At 39.4% G+C, this 22,631-nt stretch overlaps 2 protein-coding genes across 7 annotated transcripts in view; one reads left to right on the forward strand and one right to left on the reverse strand.

Annotated features, from left to right (window-relative positions):
- The window catches only part of TXNDC11 (thioredoxin domain containing 11), a 26,858-nt gene extending 12,670 nt beyond the window's left edge, over positions 1–14,188 (forward strand). For all 3 annotated transcript variants that reach the window (XM_048320341.1, XM_048320342.1, XM_048320343.1), the window contains 8 exons: positions 1,241–1,334; positions 2,319–2,431; positions 3,381–3,581; positions 4,813–5,596; positions 8,041–8,186; positions 8,883–8,992; positions 10,429–10,509; positions 13,106–14,188. In XM_048320341.1, the coding sequence (XP_048176298.1) occupies positions 1,241–1,334; positions 2,319–2,431; positions 3,381–3,581; positions 4,813–5,596; positions 8,041–8,186; positions 8,883–8,992; positions 10,429–10,509; positions 13,106–13,733 (2,157 nt within the window). In that variant the 3' untranslated portion in view covers positions 13,734–14,188. The remainder of the gene's footprint in view (positions 1–1,240; positions 1,335–2,318; positions 2,432–3,380; positions 3,582–4,812; positions 5,597–8,040; positions 8,187–8,882; positions 8,993–10,428; positions 10,510–13,105) is intronic.
- On the reverse strand, positions 13,763–22,411 carry SNN (stannin). Of its 4 annotated transcripts, none has more exons than XM_048320347.1 (3): positions 22,309–22,411; positions 21,286–21,406; positions 13,763–16,471 (listed from the first exon to the last, which is right to left on the reverse strand). In XM_048320347.1, the coding sequence occupies exon 3, from the start codon at positions 16,391–16,393 to the stop codon at positions 16,130–16,132; it is 264 nt and encodes an 87-aa protein (XP_048176304.1). In that variant the 5' UTR covers positions 16,394–16,471; positions 21,286–21,406; positions 22,309–22,411; the 3' UTR covers positions 13,763–16,129. The 4 variants fall into 4 exon arrangements, with proteins under 4 accessions (XP_048176304.1, XP_048176305.1, XP_048176306.1 ...); XM_048320348.1 differs by having other exon boundaries at positions 22,313–22,408; XM_048320349.1 differs by lacking the exon at positions 22,309–22,411 and adding an exon at positions 21,796–22,011.
- Positions 22,412–22,631: the final 220 nt, after the last annotated feature.

A 22,631-nucleotide genomic window follows, 5' to 3' on the forward strand; every position in this document is an offset into this window, starting at 1 on the left:
TGAACATCTTCAGATTGCTAATTAGTACTGAATTATGTCAGTGTGTAAGGCTGATGTGAATAACTGAATTCATATAAATAATAACAGGTAAAATGTATGCTCTTGTTTTAAGAAGAAATTTAAAATTTTATATGTAGAACTCAAAAAAAACCAACCAAACAAAGCAGCCTCTGAAATGCCAAATCAAAATACTTATGTGAGGATATATTTGCCACACAAATGGGTGCCTGGTGAGTCTGGAATCTTCTGTTCCACAGCAGTCCCTGGAGTGCTCTTGCTTTGTGTGTCAAATGACTTCTGTATGCACTAGTGGAAGTGAGAAACAAATACACAAAATAACGAAATTCCATCACTTACTCTGTCCTGAAAGTTTATTAAGCCCACTCGAGTGATGTGTTAAAAACACAATTAATAGTAACTTTGAATGGATTATATTTGGAAAAATGTAAAATCAAAGCTTAAGTGAAATACTGGAACCAGAAAAGTCTAGACTTTTTTCCCCTCTGTTCCAAGTCAGCTTCTCCCAGATTCTCTTCCTGACTTTAATAGGAAGTCATTCACCTGGAAAAATCAACAGACCTATTCTGGGATGAGTTGTTTAAATTTTGAATTGTCTATCTGGCAATTTGAAGAGCTTTATGTGTATGCAGATGGGATATGGAGTTCTCAAGATTTTTATGCAGTTGGTCTCACTGACTCTTGCAGGATATACTGAAAGGATTTACAGTGACTGTAGCTTAAAGATGATCACTTGTCTTAGCAGTTCAGGTATTCACACACAAAATGTGTGAATTCTTATGTAAATTACTAATTATGTGCAACATAAACAAAGTATTACTGCTTAAGCCCTTTATACTCTGAAAAATTGTATTTCATATTCTAGTTCTAAAAGAAGTCTTTATGATGCTTATGGTTCTTATCTTGGTGCTGGAACTGGTTCAAAATACAGTTGCAAAGCAAATATTAATTGTTCTTGGTGAACTTCAAAATGGGAAACACACCATTAGAAACGTAACATCCATAAAGCCCCTCTCTCTTACATAAGCTTTTGAATGACAGCTTCATTCTTTGAATGAGAACTGATTTTGATTGTCTTTTAATATTAAAATTCTTATTGCAGCATAAAGTGACTGTTCTTCAGTAAACATTGTTGTCTTTTAAGAGTCTGTTGTGTTTTACTGTAGTCCCATATATTTATACTTGAAAATAGCTTAAGTAACTCTAATTCTTATTATTTCAGCCTGGAGTTGTGGGATTTTTTGAGTTCAATGCTTCACCTCAACCTCCTGGTTATTTGACATTCTTCACATCAGCATTACATTCATTAAAGAAAGGTAAAAGCTCCATTTTCATAATTTAAGGCCTCTGTGAATGAGTTATGTCTAAATGCTTCAGTAGTTTTTTGTAATATTTAGTCTTTGTCTTGTGCAGCATGTTCAGTGTCAGAGGCTTTGGGATGAACTTGACTCTGTCAGCACTCAGTAGCTGAATTCAGTGATGTGGTCCTGGGTGGAGTTACAGAGCTGCTACAAGGCAGCTTGAGCAGGGTTTTCTCCCCCTCTTGTTTTGCATCGATAATCTAAAATACAATACCTCTTGTTTGTGTTTACACATGTAAACTGTGTGATGATTAATACCTCCTTTTTGGGTCATGAATTTTGGATGGAACTTTCTCAAAGTTAAGATTAACATGTTGTATAAATATTCTTTCCTGTCAGCAAATGAAGGAGATTCATACCACTCTGCTTATTTTTTACTGTGCCACTGATGCGATAAAGAGCCTGTTCTATATTTTGTTCTGTGATTTTCGCATTTATATGTTGGATTAGTTCTTTGCAACCTAAAGATAAGCAGTCTGTCTTTATCTGTGCATATTTATAAATGTAGAATAAATATTTATAAATTATATATATATACTCTAAATGTACAGTAAATGTACATCACTTAAGCAATGTTCATGCCTTTCCCTTACATGTATCATCTTGGCTTTTGAGATGCCATAAACCATTGCAAGGTACATCTATGATACCAGATTCTATATTTCATAAGCAAATTGGGGATTTGGACAATTCAGGTTAAATAGACAGGACTCTATACATGTGCAGGACTCTATACCTGGAGTGCAGAAAAGGAACACGTTTGTCCTTCTTGCCATCTTTCTTCTGCCTTAATCACCAGTGTTGGCAGTTGCTATTCACAGATTTCTGTGCCTTTACACAGCAGTGTTGTGTGTTCTGGTCTGAGGGTGGTATTCTAGGCCTTTCAGGGGAGTTCAGTATGTGTAATTGTATTCAAAGATTGCGAATCTGCCCTTTCAGATTACCTTGGGACGATACGCTTTGGAGTGGTCACAGATAAACGGGTAGCAGAGGAGATCTCCCTGGTGCATTCTGGCAGTGTGTATTTGCACAGACATGCCAACACATCTCTTGTGAGTATCGCTCTCTGCTGTAGGGACTCTGATTTGGTACAGAGATGCTCAGGGATCAGAATTAGAAGACTACTTGAATGAGGATGTGGACAAAGATTTTGTGAAGGGATAGTAGGAACAGTGAAAACTTGCATTTTGGCTTAAAGGTATAACATGATACTGTTTTGAAAAGTCACACAAATTAAGTTATTTGAATTTATAATAAATCTTAATCCATGTGCCCTGTTTTTTGAAAAGCTAAGGCTGAAAATACTAACTTTCAGATTTACTCTTTGGCATAGACACACTACCTGCCCACACTGGCACCATGAGTGAAAACTCCGTGAGGATAGGTATTGTGATGTGTATTTTATTCAATTGAGACTAGGGAAAACAGGGATATTTTAGGTGAAATAACATAAAATATGTCAAATTACTTTTGTCTATACAAATTATTTAGGATAAGCTTGCTTTAATACATTAAAATTTATTCTAGAAGCTGTGAGCACTTTTTGTTACAGATTTCTTTTCTCTGCATTCAGGAATAAGAAATACCAGTTTTAAATGCAGTCATGATGTTTGGTTCTTAAAAGGCTGATTTAAAAAGAGTTACTGAGTAGTGGGAAAAACGTTCTATTATGCTGTAAATTAAAATATGTGATGATACCAGCTTAGAGGTCTTTCACTTAAAAAGAAAATTTGTACTATTGAGAATATAAAGATGCAATAAAAGGAAGAGGAGCTTCCCTGGTAGAATCCTTTTTGCTTGTGGATGTTACTATAATCTGATGAGCATTTGGAAAGCTTTTCCAAAGGAAAAGGGTGTATGAAATGCTGAAGTTTGCGGACACTCATTACATTTAGAAAAAGAGTTCTAGTCATTACAGTAACAAAGCATGCAATACTGAAGAACTGCATTTGTTACTAAATCAAGTGAGGACAAAGAACTATTTTTTTTTCCCCCTTCAAGATCTATCCAAAAGACATCATGAACTTCACTGCTGAGAACATTTGTAAGTGGGCTCTGGAAAATCGGGAGATGCTCATACGTTGGCTGAGACCACATGGTGGGAAAAGCCTTCTTCTAAACAATGAGCTGAAGAAAGGACCAGCACTTCTTATATTTATACCTTACAATCCCCTAGCAGAAAATCATCCTCTTTTAGCTGAAGTAAGTGAAATAAGTTTTTTTTAACTTCAAAAATACTAAAACTTGAGAGCTGTAGTCAGGGGTCTGAGCTTGACTGTGACAGATACCTCATTTTATTTCACTATTCTAAGTATCCAGTTTTGTTTAAAACCACTTTCTCAAGCCGTATTATCACAACTCCCTTACACTGGTTTGCGTCTCACACAGCGTGCCTTTGTCTCACTCAACAGCTGTTTAGAACAAGCATCTAACTCTTCTTGACCTCCTCCTTTTTGTGGTAGGTGCTGTGTAAGAAATGCAAATCTTTGCCAGCTGGAACTGAAGACTTGTGTGTTTTGTCTGCCCCATTCTATTTCTCCTCTCCTGTCTTTCCAGAGGGGTAAAACCAGAATGTTATTTGAAATACAGCCCAATCAAACTACTCAGAGCCAATCTGATTTTTATATCCCGTATGCTCCTTAGTCACCTTCCAGTTTTCTCTTTGTCTGAACTGCCTAGGACAGGAGCTTGTGGAGCTGTGCAGAAATGAGATAGGGAAACTAAGAAAGGGAATTCCTTTTATGGTCCATACATACACCTTTTCTCTGCTTTGTTTTACCCTTGGTTATGAAAAGCAAAATGGTGATGTAGCATAGGAATGTTTGCATGGAGGGACAGGTTGTTTTTTTCCTATTTTCTTTCTTCTTTCAATATTTTACTGTGCAGAGTACACTTGAGTATTACAACTATATGCCTGTGGTTGGGAGAATACAAACATTGCTTCAGCATTCTTAGTGATTGTACAAAATCTGTGCGCTACCTATGCCAGAAGAAATCTCTATTCCCTTTCCATGTGGGAATGCTTTAATTTATTTTCTCCTCCTATTGGAAAATGAGGGAAATTCAGGAACCTCTACTCACTAACACTTCATGTAGTGGGGTTTAACCATAGAATGTAGTATTATTGCACTGTAGTAAATCGGATGCATAGAGGACCTTGCAATTAGTGGATGGAATAATATTTTAAAGTGACTTTATTGTTCTCCATATTCAATGTTTATATGCTGAAATACTTGAAAATTTAACTTTTTGTTGTCAAGTGAGAGCCCCTGTAATTTTTTGAAAGAACAAAGATTACTCAGCTTCATGTTTCTGAAATTCCATCTCTAGTTGCATATAATGTTGTTAAACAGATAACTGCATTTGGGTGAACTGTGTACAGTTAATCTTGATTTTATTTTTTTTTTCCCTCTCTTTTGTTTCCCCCCCATAGATTACCAAAGTGGCCTTGGAATACCACAAGTGTAATAAAAGCCAGGCAGCTGAGCCAGATCTTCAGCACTTAGGAGACTCTGATTCGCCAGCTTTTGATTCCTCTGTAACAGATGCGCATCTGAAGTTCTCCGAAACATTTCCCATAGCCAAGTACCCATGCTGTAACACGGTGGTGCTTCCACAGTGGCACTCAATCTCCAGAACTCACAATGTCTGTGAGCTCTGTGTTAACCAGACTCTTGGTGTCAAGCCAAATAAAGTCCATGTGCCACACTGTAACTTTTTAGAGATAGAAGCAGCTTTGGATTCTTTCTACCTCCAGGAACATACCTTTTTTCAAGTAATATCAAATACCATAGAATGCAGCAATTTCTTAAGTTTCTATAGTCCCTTTAGCTATTACACTGCATGTTGCAGGACAGTAAACAGGCATTTTTTAAGTTTCATTAGTTCTGAAAAGACCATCTTTCAGACCCCCAAAGTAGCATTTTCTTCCCATGGGAAGAAAGATAACACTCAATTTTCTATTCCTCACATTGAGGATAGGAATTGTTTTATTCCTGACCTTAATATTAGTAGCACGAACATTACTGGTCTGAGCTGCAGGACCAACAAAACCTTGAATCTCTATCTACTGGATTCGAATCTCTTTTGGATATATGCAGAGAGACTAGGAGCATCAAGATCTACTCATCTTAAGGAATTTGCTGCCATTGTTGACCTGAAAGAGGAAGTGCACTATGTCCTGGACCAGAATCAGTCACTTGTTGGACCTACCCTCGGTACAGTATCCACTATACAAATGCTTGAATTCAGGCAATTATGTTTCCAAGCAGGAATGGAAAACTTGCTGCCATTTTGAAAAGTGAGACTATTTTGTGAAGTTAACATTGGGAATTATAATTTATTCTATTCTATTTAGTAGTTAACCAAGCATTTATGAATGATTTTGTTGGCTAGAACAGAATCATGTTGTAGGTGACGTAAGAACTAAGTTCCTTATACCAGAATTAATTTACTTTATAAGAAGTGAACCTTAAAATGTGTGATTCTTGACTGCCTGATGCCTTGGTGAATTTTAAAAGCTAAATTAATTTGCATGTGGAAAAAAATTTCTATTCATTTAAAATATTTGATATTACAGAAGATGTTTGTATACTAAGGGTGGTGTTGATGTTTGCTCAGCTGTTTTTTGTACTAAAATATCACAGAATTTTGGGATATACTGACCACTTATCAGCAGAGACTTTCCCATCCTCTTGTCCTCTGAAACTAACTTAAATGGTTTTAAATTTGTTTTGAAAAGTGTGTCTGTTCTCAAGGTAGCAGGGTAGATCTCTGAAGTGGTTGTGGCCAAATCTGCCAATTATTATTTCCTGTCTGAATTGGAAGAGAAAACAAAAAAAAAAAAGAAAAAAAACGGGAAAAAAATCTGACAAAACAACTCAAGGATTGCAGTTATGATTTATTTGCAAGTTCTTGAATAAGACAAAATATCCCTAACCATGTGCATTTGCCTGTCATGCTGATGTGCAAAACTGAGTCTACCTTCAGAAAATACTGCGTTTCTTAATGTTAGCTACGTAAGCCAACATGGAAGAAAATTCAGGTATTAAACTGCTCAAGAACACATATCAGTATAATTCTTACAGCACTAATTACAGTTCTTTTTTGCCATCAATCTAAGTACAGAAGTATGCACAACATAGAACAAATAGCCGTGTTATTGTTAAGGATCACATGCAGCCCTGTATCCTGTCTCTATCCCAACCCCTCAGGACAAGACTCTGGAAAAACAAACAAAAACCTCAGTGACCATAAAAAGCTACTTGGGAAATATTAAGATAAGAATGAGGACATATAAATTTCCTTCCCCTTTGTGCTCCCAGTACTTTCTGTCTCAAACATTTCTTAGGTCACAGGATTTCCTGAGCATGGTGAGGGTTTCTCTGCAGAGCAAGACTCAGTACATTTCTGTTCCATCATTTGAACTTCCAGAAAACTTCTGCTTTTACATATTTTGTCAAGGAGTGTCTGATTTATGCTTGGGGCTTGTGCTTTTTATTTTAATTTTTTAAAATTCCTTAAGATCTTAACTTTTAATATTTCATAAAATCAAACCAGATTGGTGCTTAATACCTTTTTCAGATCTCACTCTTTGCAGATAGTTTCTAGAAAATCAGGAACATGTCTGTAATTAACCCCTTCCTTTCAGTTGCTACTTAATCATGCATAGATATTCCAAATCTGGAGATGTAAAAAGAAAAAAACCTCTTTTGGCCTGGTGTGAGAATTTAATGAAATGCTGAATAGTTAATAAAGAGCTAAGTGTACTGCTGTTTGCATTTCAGAGATAAACTTGATGGTCTGGTATTTTGTATATCTGTACAAAAGTGACAGTTTTACTTGGGCTTAGTTTTTGTGCTGGCAATACAAGCACAAGGTTGTTTCTATTTGACCAAACAATTATTTTTATTGTTTTTCATATTTTACCTTTTGTCTTGATTATTGAATAATCTTATTTTTTAATGCACAGAATAATACTTCTCTATCCAAGTTGAAAAGAAGGATATTGTTGATATCTTGCAGCAATTGAGAGAATGTAGTTCAGGCTCAGAGTAGTGTAGCTGAAGGTAGTTGAGGGCTTTGGAGCTTACTTTAAATTTTTACCAGTGGCCAGCTACTTGTTACATATCTTAAGATTAAGGAGAAAGTAGAACAAAGAGAAAGGTGGTCCCTGGTAGACAAAAGGGGGTTGGTTGTATTGGCATGGTAATAGCAGATATTTAAAGGTCCAAAGAAGGGAATTGCAGAGAAAGTAATTAAAAATGGAAGAAAAAATGCAAATAAATGTGGAACTAAGTGGAGCCTTTCAAGATAATGTAGGTGTTAAAAAATGGAGAGGTTACTATTTATGACTTAGCAGGTATGTGGTTAGGAGAACAGAATACTATTATTATAGCACATTGATACAAGATTAAAGTCTGGTGTGGCAAGTGACAAGACTGTAATGAGCAAATTAAAAAAAAAGAGCAGTGAAACTTTTTCCTGTTTTCACATCAGTTGTGGTTACTCAAGAGTTGATCCAAAACTTAGAAATTAATGACATGAACCCAGGTTTCAGTTTGTATTTTCTCTGTACGTTCTTCTGGATTCTAAAGCAAAAACTGCCAAAATCCTCTTTGCAAAACTGAAATAACTTTGTTATGTATCAATTTCATTTCAGAGAACTTCATTAAAAATTTCAGTGTTCTCTACAGTCCCTTGAAAAGGCATCTGGTTGATGACCCTTCAGTCCATTTTCATGAACAGCATGTGGTGACTGAAGTGACCACAAACACCTTTCACAAGACCGTGTTCCTGAGTGCCAAGGTACACCGCGTTACTCAACAGCTTTCTTGCAGATAATGGCACAGATTTTAAGGAGGGGTCTCAGTCTTGTTTAATATTGATATGCTTTTCTTACTTGTAACATAAAATATGGTGTTCTGTAAAAATTCAAAGCCTTTCCAATTGCATGCCATAAAAATAGATGTCATCCTGAGTACAGTTAAATTACCTTGATTTTTTAAAATACATGATTGTGAGGATTAATTAATATCCATTGTCATTCAACTCTGCAGTGAATGTCTGCATCTCCAGCTGGTTTCCAGCAGCCCCAGCCCCTGCTTTGCTAGTCAGAGGCAGAAAGCAGAAGTCTGGACATCATTTTTTTCCCCCCCATATGAAATGTACAGTCAGTGTTAGATATATAGGAATTTAAGATTGCAAAAGAATCTTGGGAAGTGTAGTAAAGTTTGGTGCATTTTCACTTAAAGGGAATGATGCTAAACTAAGTAATTTTTTTGTTTTGACTTTATGGAAAGAGAATTCCCCAAGAATTTTTGTGTTGACTCAGTAGTCAGAAGGCAGCAGTAAAAAACTTATTATAATAAAGTTCATTAATACTAGGAAAAAATTTGCTTTCACCTTTCAAGAGTTCCCATGCTAGATGTTGTGAAAACTACTCCTCCTTTCTGCAGATTTCCTCCAATAGATAATCAAACTCTTCTCCATTTCATTTTCTAGAATGTCTTGCTGCTCTATTATGCACAGTGGTGTGGATTCTGTGCTTCTCTTAATCACATTTTTATTCAACTTGCTCGTCTTTTGCCTCCCGACAGTTTCACCGTGGCAAGGTAAAAAGATTCTGATTTCATCTTTCTAGAATAATGTAAGATCATTGAGGTCATCAGCCTAGAAAATAAATACTTTTTTTCTCTCTACAACCATGCAATATAGATTTGAATGTCATCTGCTTAATATTTCTTTGAATGCATTGTTTTGTTTTCCTTTGTATAAATGTGGTGGTTTTCAATCTCACTGCCATAGTTATCAACTTCCATTAAAATTAATTTTTAAACTGTGCAATTAACCTTGAAACTTCCTAATTTCAGGAAGTGAATCGATAACTTTCTGATGATTTGTAGCAAATAGTAATATGCTATTTGTATATATGTCTTTGTTAGCAACACCATTTTCATCACAAATCTAAAACAGCAACTTACATCCTACTATAAAGAAAATTAACTCTATCCCAGCCAAAACCAGTGTACAGAAATATATCTATATATGCATGTGTATAATGTATATTTTAAATATATATATTAAAATATATTTTTATATGTAAAAAAGACATATTTTTCTTTGGTGTTTCCAGGGTTTTTAATGTTTCAGTTGCACTGAAACATTTTTGTTCATGTGTGTGATAATAATGCATAAATACTTAAAACATCTGCTCTGATTGCATCTTTGATTCTGACTAAACTTACTCCAGGAGACAGCATGAGATGTAGAGAAAAACTTAATCAATTAATAATCTGGATTTTCATCCCCTGTTTATAATTGTGGCTTTATTGCCACAGATGTGATGTTATTCCCAAGGCTACACCTGTTCTCTTGCCCGACTTTGAAGTTCTCTCATTTGCTCCATTGTTTTCACAGCAGTATTACTGATGTGATTGTCTGTTTAGTTCTATAATAATTTGTAATTAATAAGAATTTTATTTGTGAAAAGAAACCCTAAAATGCAGAAAAAAAACCAGTAACAAACAGTTGCATCAAGTGTTCCTTTCTACACAGAGCTTTAGGAAAAAAAAAAGCCTTTAAGAATGTGCTTGTCCTTGGAAGTAGCAAAGTAATTTACTCCCAAAACTGCTCAAGGGGACAATATTAAGAGAGATGTACTTGAGGAACAAATTAATGAATAGGAATAACTTGTCTCATGTTTGGCATGTCTGTCTCAGAAAAAAGGTGTGTACACAATGCATGCACTGTGTACACAGTGAGCGACTGGGGTTTAATTGATAGCTGAGAGCAGTTGCAATATTGAACATATTTTTCTAGAGAAAAAACCCCACAGATATTTCTTAAACTGACAGTCATCATCTTGAATATTGGTAATTTTATCTGCTGACTCATATGCACAATGTATTTCTGGCATAACACATTTAGACTTACTTTCACAGATACTTAAATTTCCTTCTTCCCAATCCCTAAAATGGCATTTTACAAGAAAAAAATTGCAGATTGTTTATCTGCCTGTTCTCTTCATCAGTATGTCTTTTCCTCACAGAATTGATGTAACTCGAAATGACCTTCCCTGGGAATTTATGACAGACCGTCTCCCAACCATTTTATTTTTTCCTCATCAGAGGTAATGTAATTCTTTTCCCTGTGGATTTTTAACTTCCATTTTACTAAGCTGCAGCAATTATCTGGTTACGTGTCTTAGCAGAGAAAAAAGCCAAAGCGTAATTCATTTCCATATATGCATTCTTACTTCATACATATTCTAATTAAAAAAAACCCCACCAGCAAAACAACAAAATAACCCAACCAACAGTCACCGATTTCCACCCTTCTCCCTCAAGGACTCTTACTATCAGCAAATGGGAAGTCAGACTGTTAGTACTGGGCAGTGAACTACCACCAAATCTTTAAACCTGTGCCTTAAGTTTTGCCATTCATGTTTTAATCCAGTACAGTTTTGTTTATATCAGTTCTGAGTCACCCCATTTCTTCTCCCATCTCCCTATTTCTTTTCATAGGTACTCATTTTGTCTTGGTCTCTGTAATGCTCTAGACAGTCTCTGGAGGGACAGACTGAGTAGTTTTAATAAGATTATTTTTGTAATCTTCCAACTGGTTTTATAAAGGTACCTTACCTCTAGGCATTGCTTTCACTCCTGCTTTTCCTTTTCAGTGTTTTTTTATATTTTGCTGCATGTAGGTAATCAAGAAAATTAGGATCTGATAGTATTTTGTAGTATCTGTAGCACTACTAGAGTAGTCATACATTCATTTTGGATATGAAGGTGTCTCATATTAAGGCTTTTTATGCAGCTTCTTATCCATTTGCCTTATGTGACAATTTTTGCAAATCAACTCTGTTCTCAATTTCTTTCTACCACATGCTGTTAATATTTTGCTTTGCTATTTGTTTTACATAGCCTTTTAGCTTCTTTGATACATGCTGTGGTTTTGATCAATAAAAATGGATGATGATGTAGTAAAACATTACCACAGTATAATGAGTCATGTTTGATTTAGCATAGACTATTTTTTGCCTAAATTGTGTCATGATTCATTAATCTGGGATGGGAGCTGATTGTCAGCTGAGAAACTGCTGATGGTAATTACAAGAGTAACTTGGTTGATCACCAGCAGTCTGCAGAGGAGGAAAACTCATGGTGCTTACTCTGCCAGAAATAGCCTAATCTTGGTGAGCAGGAGCCTCATCTGACTGAAGTTCTTGAATTATTGATAAAATATGGTTATCTATCTTCTACCTGAAGTACAATAAGTAGTTTTCAGTAAATGAAATTAAATGTTTTTATATCCCACATGCTTATGAGTTGGATTTCACAGAAGGCATTGTTCAGGGAAGTGTAATTGGTAACTGAGGAACTCCCCTGTTCCAGATGCGTGTTGTGATTCAGGACATAGTATCACACACGGGGACACAAGAGTTGTCCGTGGTGTGGTGTGTGTTGTACAGGAGCATCATGAGGCTTTGGCATTATACTTGAATCTGGCTTTCTTGCTTTGCAATGATTTTTGTTTGGACTTACTATGTCCTTTACTCTAGTGATGAATTTGACAGCCAGAGGGAAGCAAACTAAGCTTTTCTTGTTTCAATGGCTGCCTCAGGAAGGAGAATACGCTGCTGACTGGCAAAGCTGGAGGAGACCCAGAGTGATAAACTATTAGCTGGCTTCCCAGTTACACATAGTGAGGTGGAAGTGGCTGTGCTGCAGGAGGGAGTGAACTTGTGTTACACGGGAACATACTGAGTGAAAGGCTGAAGATGGAACTGGTTCAGAAAGAGAAGAGCAAGAGTTAGTTCCAGTCTAGTCCTTAGTGGACAATTTAGCCTCGTGTGTGTGCACAGGGTCCACAAAGGGCAGTAATTGCAACATTTGTCACAGCTGGAGCTGGTGTTTTTTAGTAGTTGGTAGTCTTGAGGAAGAAATTTGGTACTTGCTGTTCTTGACCTCTCTTACTAGGCTGTAACAGGTTATGGAGTTGCAGAAAGCAGGGGGCTTACCTGCTCCATATGCTGGGTTTAGTCTTCACAGCTTTGGGGGAGAGAACACCAACAAAAACCAACAGAAAAACATTGTTTGGTTTGCTTCCTTCATCACCTCTGACATAAAGCAATAAGAGGAACAAGTAAAGAGACTTTTTTTTTATTGACAGCAAAAGGGCCTTACTTCTGACTGAAGTGACTTACTGTTTAAAAGCAAACTGCTCCCTTGCAGTGGCTTTCACATGCTGGAACACACTAAGCTACTGCTTTCAGGGTAAGAGAGAGGTTCAAAATAGTCATTTCCCATCAGGTAGCTTTATGTATCTGGACTTAAATTCTAATAATGTATGTAGACTTACAAACATTTAAATGTCATCCTTCAACTTAAAAATATTAATGGCACACACAGCACTGCTGCTGTATGTACTTCAAGCTCATAACCCATGACCATGATACTTCTTTAAGAGTGAAATCTGTTTTCTGAGATTTAACAGAATTTTTTCTTCAAATACTAGTCCCATGCAGAGATATTTATTATAGCATCCAGACTGGAACACAGGGAAAAGAGTTCATCAATCTGTGTGCTCTATCTTTATTACAGTTTAGGTTTGTCTTAGCTGCTGTACTAACCATACTTGATAAAAAATAAGATACCAAGTTGGAGTTGAACAGCAGCTGCTTAGATAAAATTATCATTGCTTAACTTGTTATGTCTTTCTAGGAAGGAGCAAAGTGTGAAGTTCCCTGAAGACTTCTCAGTTAACCTTCCTAATCTCCTGAAATTTATTTTACATCACTCAAGTCTTTCTCCATCAGAGCCCTGTACCAAAGAATGCCTACATAAAGAGTCAGTTCTACAGCAAGGACACATCTCACATTTAGAGAGAGAAATTCAGAAGTTAAGATCAGAAATCAGTGCCCTTCATCAGGCCCATGACCAGCTTGAAGCACAGCTTTCTGAAGCCAGGAGAGAGGAGCAGAGACTACAGCAGCAAAAACACACACTGGAAAAGCAGCACAAAACTCTGCAGCTCCACAGTGAGCAGTTACAGGCCACATATGACCAGAAGAATCAAGAATTGTTAGAAATGGCTGAAAAGCTTCATGAATTAGCTGATGCATCAGAAAACCTCCTTAAAGAGAATGCTTTACTGAGAATTCTGGTGGCAGCGAGGGGAGAAAAGCTACAGAGAAAAGATGAAATTAAAGAACCCCTTCAATCTGAGCAAACACTTTCTGAAGATAATGATCTATCACTTTCAACAGCTACTGCCACTTCAGAGGAAAAAAGGATTGACAATATTGATACCATAGAGACAGAGCACAGTAGTGGAAATAGGACAGAATAATTGCTTATACCAAGTCAAATGATGCAGTATTGGGTAGGTATTTATGCAAATTTTATTGACATTCATTGTAAATAAAGACTTCTTCCCCCACATGATCTAGAAAAAGAAAAATCAAATGGAGTATTTTTATATACTTGAACAACTTATTAGATACCCCCATCTTAAGAGACGAGGAGAACGGAAAACACTTTCTGCACTTTACTATTGCACTAACTTGCAAACACCTATCCATTTAAATTAAAGATACTGGTTTGTAGGGGCAACAGTGAAGCACCTCTGACTAAGGACCAGTTAGTTTTCACTGGCTTTCTCTTACAGCTGCTAGAAGGGAAATTAGACCTTTGATTTATACTTTTCCATAATTTCTGAAGTTTGCCCTTTACACTGCATTCTCTTTGCTGAATTAAAATAGATACTTCATCTGTGTAATCAGTAAACTTGAATGGACAAAGTCATCTTGCTACAACTGTTCTGTTCTATAACTTCCAGCACTTTGTATCACTTTTGTATACTGGTATTCTGACTGTCCTGGAAACCACAAGAACCATGTGTGAACTGTTCTCTACTGAAAACTAAAGGAAGTCTTACTGAATTAATCCTTTTTTCTTTGCTTTTAAAAGGTCTGGAATACAGCAAGTGTACAGGTCTGACTATACATGCAAGTCTCTTAAGAGTAGCATCTTAAAAAAGCACGTGTCAGGCTAAGAACATTATCAGCTGTACCCCATATGTTGTACTCAAGAGGCAACAGCAAGAGCTTTTTGCTACTTTTTTGCTACTGACAGCATTTATTTGGCTTCAAATTATAGCTTTCAATTTAAAAACCACAAATGTAGCACTAACAAAGCAATTCAACCTCTTAGTATAAAAGAAGGGGACAACTTACTGTCTAGGCCATTCTTGTCTTGCATATAGTTAAAATTCTCAAGCAAGCTTGCTAGGCCTTAAGTTATTCCATATGTACAGGTACAAGAAGCAAATCTCATGCTTCCTCTGGAGCTGAATTAAGGCTAGGCAATTAAGTGTTTAAAAATACCAGTATGCAAAGGAGGCCATGTATAAAGTAATAGAAAACAGGCCAGTGACCTCTAAAGCATGTGTGCCTACACAGAGTTTCAGAATATGTAAGCTGCCATTGGTTGCTCAATGTTGTTTCTTCTCCTCCCCTTTCTGGCTTTTCCCCCCAGACGTTTGCAGTCCAGAACATCCCATTTAACACCTTTTTACAGTTCGTATAGCTGAACTACAGCACAGAGCAGGAAATGTATGTTCTCTGGAAGGACTTGGCCATTGCTAGCTAAAAACTTCTACTGACCAGCAATAACCCTTGCCCCTACCAACAGTAGAAAAGACTGAAACTTCTCCTGTTGTAGTACAGTTCAATCAAAAGTTATATACAAGATACATTAACTGAATTCTAGAGTTGGCTGACTGTAGACTAAAATACCTTTTTATAACAGGCTGTTAACATACACCCTATCTGCTAAGTACACAAACTAGGGTTCTGGGAAGAATTCATACTAGTTGCACTTAAGCCAGTTTTGCTAAGTAATCACTTCTGCAGTTTCAGCACACAGACCTATGGAAGAGAAAAAGTCTGCTCTACTGCCATTCAAACACCTGGAAACCTTCTGGACTTCCCCTGAGGGTCCAGTATCCATCATTAGTTTCCATGTTAGAATCCATCAAAATGGCAGTTTCCTTGCAGTAGCTACATAGAGAACTCAGTCCTAGCAGCTTGGAGCTTAAACAACATAGCTGCAACTAAAGGAACTCTTCCTTCTTGTAGCTCCTGTGTGTCCTCCCTCAGCATATGACTAAATGCTTATCCCTTTTCAAATGAAGTACTCTGCATCAGCCCAATAAACTGTTCAAAGTTCTGACTTAATGGCTGCACACTCAATGTCATAGCAGAAGCAAGCTTTTTAACTGCAGATTTGGTTTTGAAGGTCTGGAGTCCCCTTGTGTATTACATACAAGTGCATCATATTCCCATATGCTACAGAACACAAAGCAAGAAGTTTCTGGCAGCCTATTTACAGTTCACAGTTGTAAAGTAGTTTACATTACAGTAGTAGTTCCATCAAAATAGGCTCAGCTAAACATTCAAGTAACAAAAAACAGTAGTAGTCTCTTCACACCAGAGTATCCCTGTGCCCATTGCTGGCAACGGACATTATGCCAGGCGAGTCAGCTCCTGCCATTGAGGAATTAGGATACACAGTCAATGCACAGTGCAACTTCTCAGTGCACGCAGTTGCAAACAAAGCTTATTTAATTCTCATCAGGGTGTGTTGCGATGAATGGTGTGCACGTGACCAGGTTTTTCACAGTATTGAGATGCTTCTGCTGGTTACACGTCACGAGCATAGTCCATCTGCATGTGTTGCTCCGAGTTAGCTGTGTACTTCTGGGCCATTTGGAGTTAGCTTTGCTTTCCTTTCCACACAAGGTCCTTTAGCAGAGTACTGCACCAGCAGAAAGGGCTCTTTGGTTTCTCCTTCGCCCACAATGCTTTCCTCATCCTCAGACTGGCTGATCTTCTGCAGCCGCAGGTAGCACCAGCAGCCCAGGATCAGGGCTCCCAGAGCTGCAATAGCGATCAGGGTAACAATGACAGTCACCACTCCGGTGGTGGGGCTGTGATCCGTGATAGACATGGCCAATAGTTCAGGCTGTACTCTTCTTCAAGGAGATTTTTCTGTCCTCACTATCAGTCTTGATGCATCTTCGAACTCCTGCAGGGTTAAAAATAAGTAATGAAGTTGTACAGTTTTACCGCACTCAGCAAGATTATATTCATGGCTGGTATCCTCCACCAGGGCATGGGACTCTCTTGCACTTAGTGCTTTGTGCTGTTCAGTCATAGAATCACAGAACCATGTTTTGGCTCTTGACATGCTTGTTGAGATAGCACATCATCAGCATACTAAGAGATAGCAATTTTTACGTGGAGATGCAAGATGAGACAAAGCTGTATGGAATTTATACAGTTCAGTATAGGGAGATTTAAGACTATTGATACAAATGCTGTATCACAAGTCAGATCTCAAATCCATGACAAGGTAGCAATTCAGCTACCTTTAGTTTTCCTCAAGGAATCCTACAGAAACAGTATATTTGAGTGTCTGGCCCTTTTTAAAATTTAATTTACAACCCTCCTTCTTACATACTAAGAATTTCAGGATTGGTAGGCTAATTGTGAAGGTAATTACAGTGCTAATGCATTACTGTAAGTCTGTCCTTAACAGTGGTCTGCTTACAAGGGCTGAGTACACGCTAATTAATTGTTTGTTCACTGAGCTGATAAACACACATAAAACATCTGTTGCTTTTTTCATAAAAAGCAGTTAGAGCTATACTTAAGACTAATGAAGCACAATGGGAATATCATTATTTTAAGCTTCTGCTCCTCTTAGTGGCTTTAAAACCATAAGAGAAAGGCAGCCTGTTAGGACCACAGCTGGAATTGGAAGAGAGGCAGCAGGCAGGAAATTGGAAGATCTCCAAGAGTTCCTTAGTTTGCTGTAGTTTGAGCAGGACAAAAATGTACAGGTAATGTCTTTTGCTACTTCCCCTTCCAAATTCACAACCCTATTTAAAAAGTCACGTGAGCCTTGTCTTCAGTTTCCAAGTTACTGTTTACAAAGCTGATAGCTTCACTTTTCTTCCTTCGGCTAGGACATAAGTAAGTATGCATTCATTAGCTTTTCTCTCCTACTACCCTAGGTCTTCAACAAAACACAAACTCATGGAAGACTTTAGTAGAGACCAGAGCCAGTCCTACTCAAGAAAGTCTCTTACCTCTGTGCTATTGTAAAAATCAGGTTAGGGCTCAGTACTGCCATTTCAGGTACAAAAGGTGCAGTACCCAAAGGCTCTAAGGCCATCTGTAAGTGCACACCTGCCTTTCTCCTGACCTGTACCCAACTGACTAGCAATGGGGTAACAGAGTATCTTCTGGCTGCCAGTCTGTTGAGGGTCACATAGACCTATCCAAGAAAGGCTCTTTCCTCACCATCACTGCTGCAGTCTCAGCTGCAGGTGCAGCATCTTCATACAAAAACTCCTCAGGAGAAGTCAGTCTTCAACCTTGAGCCAGGACCACTGGGTGTGTAACACAGTGAGTGTTACCCACTGCACCAGAAGTCTCACCTGCATTTCAACATGAGTCAAGGCAATTGCAGTGCAGGATCTTTACCAAGACAGCTCAAGCCAGAGACTAAGTTTGTTCCCTGATGTCTCATACAATGACAGACCCATGTGTATCACCATTTCAGCAAGGACACCTCCACTACAAAGGAATTCAGCATGTGTCATTAGAGTCCAGTGTCACATAACTTGCAGACACTCTGGTTACATTCCCAGCCCTGTAAACTACAGCAATCAATAGCTTGTAGTGTATCTGATACAATCAGCCAAGTTCTGCAGACCCAGTTTTGCTTAAGTAGTAAAACCAAACCTGACCACACCGCACACCCTCAGCAGGGCTGTGTGCCCACTGCAGCCAGAGAAGTGTATGATTTGTCACAATCACCTTGGTTCTGCAATGCTTATTCAACACAGGGTGATCAGCTGAGGGTGATTAAGAGTGACTTTCATGTAGTTCACTTTCCTCAGGGCATGTCTGAACAGCAGCACTGTTTGATCCAGCTAAAACAGTACAGCATCAGCATAAAAGATACTTTACCTTGCTTCTCATGCAGGCACTGCATAGCTACACTGAAACCTCTTCTGCAGCTTGCACCATTGCAAGCAGCAATGACAACCTACTGTTCCTCTACAGCAGTTTGGGGCAGCATATAGCCTTACATTAAGCAGTTACTATCACCTAGGAAATAATTTTTCACAGTGGAAACTATTGCAGATGCTACCCCTCTGCCAGTCTGACTGAGTAGACAGCATCAACTATATAAACTATGAAACTTTGCACATCACCAGCCTCTGCATCACCAGGATCTTCTGGCAATCTTGTTTCAGGACACACGAGACTGATTTATGCTGACTAAATTTTGAGTCCAAATTCGAGTGCAACATAGCAACTTACAGATTCCTCTTGAAGATCTTTCTTGGCCAAATCCATAGGTTTTTAAAAATCCAAATGTTTTCTATTTGGTTTACAATTCAAACAACTTCACTTCTCAATGACAAAAGTGTAGGCATCCTTCCTTCAGGCATATCCTCTTCCCACACAGGTACCTGAGAGCCACCACCCTATATAAAGTCTGGTATGAAGCATCTGTACAGATTAACAGTGGCACAAACAACTATTTAATAGTGCATGACAGTAGCTTTAGATAGTTTCAAAGCTATAGTGTTGCTAGCTCACACTGCTGTTTTTCTGGCCTTAGGCCACAACTAGTTCTAGTTCAGACTCACTTTCCCCTTACAGCCTACCTGAGCTAAAAATCCCCCATGAGCATACCAGGCACAGCAATGCCTTCATTTATCACTTTTGCTGTAAGATATTAGAGGCTGTAAATTCCTGATCTTCAAAGGGATTGCCAGCACCATCCATATACATTTGGTGGCACTTATAAAGCTATGTCCCTTCCCACCACACTTGCTATCAAATCAAGCATCTAAGCGTATTTACTCACAAGCAAGATTAGTCAGATCACTGGCGTGAACTGCAAATAGCCTGTTTCAGTTCTTACAGCAATCAAGCCGTGAAAACATCAGCTAGAAATCATTTTTCCATGCATAACTTGCTGCTTTTCTTTTTTGCCTAATACCAGCTTCTACTCAGAAATTCGTTTGTGAAGTTTTATTATGCAATTCAGAAGCTGTAACTAGAGGACAAACAGGCAGTTTAAATTGCAGAAGGCTGCTAGGGGACAAATGCAGTGCAAGACTGGAATTAGTTTCTAAACCAAGTTTTTCATTATTACAGGCATTATGCTGCTAAGTTCACTATTAATGCCTGCAGGTATGTTTCACTGCTACCATTCAAGCCAAAGCTATAGGAAGAGGCTTCAAAAGCAAATCTACTACAGTTCACCCAAATATACTAAAGTTCTCATCAAGCAGTCATGTTCAAGGTTCAAGTATTAAGTCTTTGGGCTTTTTTTTCTTTTTTTTTTTGGGGGGGGGGGGGGTGGCAGGGAGGGGAGGAGATGGGAGCTACTGTCTTATAGTATTCCACCTAAATTAACTGGGGCACAGTAAAGGAAATGAGAATAAAACTACCAAGAGTGGCCTTCAGCTTAATTCTTTTTTAAAAAATCAGTAAAAGCTGTTTAGTTAAAAAGCCTCCAACAACAGCTTGTAATCAACATGCTTCTAATTGTGAAAAATGCTTTCTTCTATTTCTGCTAGTAAAATCCCTTTTGAGGAATGCTGCATACTATCATAATAGCATCCTTTTTGCCAATGGAAGACAAGGGGAAAAGCCACTGGGAAGATCAGTGCTGTACATTTACCACTGGCACACAAGGATGTACAGCACCCACACTATCCAGCCACAGAAAGCAAGGCCTTTACAATACAGGAGTGCTCAGGCTTCACCATTGCAAAAAAAAAAAAAAAAAAAAAAAAAAAAAAAAAGGCATCACTGTTATTCTTCATTAACTCCAGTTAATACCACCTCTTTCTGATAATGCCAAGTTACCTTGCACAAGCTGGGGCTTGGCCAGAGGCTATTTTAGAAGCAGGGAGCTGTTTAGTAGAAGGCTTCAATGCAAATAAATAATCTTTTCCCAACCCCTGTTAGTTTTGATGAGGAATAAAAGAACAGGGCTTTTCTGTGGCTAATTAGCTGTGGAGAGTATTCCAAGAACTTAGCATTCAAGCAACTGTTAGAAACTCTAGAGCGAAAGCCAATACCTAACAGCATTGGCTGGACCAGCAGTTAGTTCCCACATGAGGTGTAGTGGTGCCTTACACTTAATCAAGACTCACTTTTAAAGCTTTGCACCAAGCTAAACCACACAGAAGTTGATAGTTTACAGAAGACAGCAAGATGGAGAGATGAGAGAGTAGCGGTCTAAGATGTTTTCCAGACATGACGACAGTTTCAAGAGCAGACAGACTTTCTCAGCAGCACAGCAAGTGGAAGAGGTTTATGCTGTAACTGCCTGTCAGGCAAGTCAGCCAGTCAATGCAGAACTGGAAACAGGCTTGTAGTGTTAAGACCATGTTTGCTTCAGAGGCAATTGCATGGCTTGCAAAACATCTGTCAGACTCCAGATTTTTATCTGTCAGTGTCACATCCACATGGAGCTCTAATGAAAAGTCTGTCCTGACATGATAACAGTCAATTCTGACATTCCATTACCAGAAGTAACATGTTGTATACATCCCCTGGCATAGCTTAATTCTTGATATACTAGAAAAATTGCTGAGATGCCAACATTTAGTCTGCTGATAAAAACATGTTTTTCTATTTAGATTCAAGGTAGCTCTCCAAGTGTGTAGTTTCGGGTTTGTTTTTTTTTTTTAATGGCTTTGTCTAACAGCAGCTACACAGCACCTGATGTTTCTGATAGTCAAACAGTTTTTATACGCAGCTCAAATCTTCAGACAGCAAGTACTCCAGGAGTCAGTCACATACCTGCACCAAGCAGCTCTGGCTAGGAGTCCTCTATGCAGAGTTTCTGAGTCACCTTATTAGAAAGGCAAAGGTCACACTGGTTTTGGATCTTGTCTGGTAAGTCTTCCCTCTCGCTCTTCCCCTGTGGAGAGGGAACACATTGGTCTCTAGCTGCTGCTCTGCATCCTGAGTGCCTTTCATTTTTGGCTTTCCAGTTACATAATCACGTTTAACTACTGGCTTCTGGCACAAGCTGTCAGGGAAAGATCCCTTAACTGTTTCACCTACCTGCTAATCAAGGCAAGAGTCTCACAAGTGGTTTCAAGTTCTTTAGGGTTATTCAAAAGCAACATCTACTGACAAATGTAATGTCTACACCTGCATTTGTGTCAGGAAAAGGAAGAGCACGAGACGGCACGGTACACTGCAGATACTCAGAGGAAGGAACAAGACTCAGTTTGAACAACTTGCGTTACCGAAAACTCCCGAACTGTCATAAAGGTCGGTTTGGACATACCCTGCAACACGTACCGAACTCCTCGCATTGGGCGAACAGGGACGAGCCTCTCCTTCCGAAAGGAGCCCGGCGCCCACCGCGAGCAGCCGCCGACGAGCCGTGAGGCATCGCCTTGTGACTGCAGCACGGCAGGGCGGCTGCAAACCGCCAGGAGACGGGGCCGAGCCCCGGGGCAAACGGCGAAGCAGCACGGGCCGCCCGGGCCGGGGAAGTCCCGAGTCACCCACGGGGCCCACGCGAGGCCTGCGGGGCGCCCAGCACCGCTCGGAGCCCGGCAGGGCCGGGAGCGGACCCTCCTGCGGGCCGCCGCGGACACAAAGAGCGGGAAGGGGCGGCCCCGGCCCAGGGCAGAGGAACTCGGGGGGAATCCAGGCGGCCCCGACCCCAGCGCGGGTCCCTGCCCGCCTCACAGACCCCCGCCCCAGCTCACAGCACGGCGAGCCCAACCCCGGCCCCGCACGGAGCCCAGCTCAGCCTCCCCTCGCATCGCTCGCCCAGTGGCACCGTCCCGCACAGACCCCACGTACCCACCGGCCTCCCCACGGCCGCGGCAGCTCCTTCCCCACCCGCGCCACCGCCTTATACCGGGGGCCGGGCGGCGCCGCGCGGCGCCAATCGCGGCCCGGGCAGCAACAGCCAACGGGCGGGGCTCCCTCGGCCCTTCCCTCCCTTTCCGTGACAGCCGCTGTGGGCCCCGCCCCGCCCGGGGTGAGAATGGAATTACAGAACAGAATCACGGAGTCAGAGAATCATAGAGGCATGGAATCGTGGAATCATCAAGGCTGGAAGAGACGTTTAATACCGTGTAGTCGAACCGTCAACCCAGCACCACCAAAACCATCCCTAAACC

The sequence above is a fragment of the Corvus hawaiiensis genome, chromosome 16 (genome assembly GCF_020740725.1).
Source record: "Corvus hawaiiensis isolate bCorHaw1 chromosome 16, bCorHaw1.pri.cur, whole genome shotgun sequence".
NCBI classification, from domain to species: domain Eukaryota; kingdom Metazoa; phylum Chordata; class Aves; order Passeriformes; family Corvidae; genus Corvus; species Corvus hawaiiensis.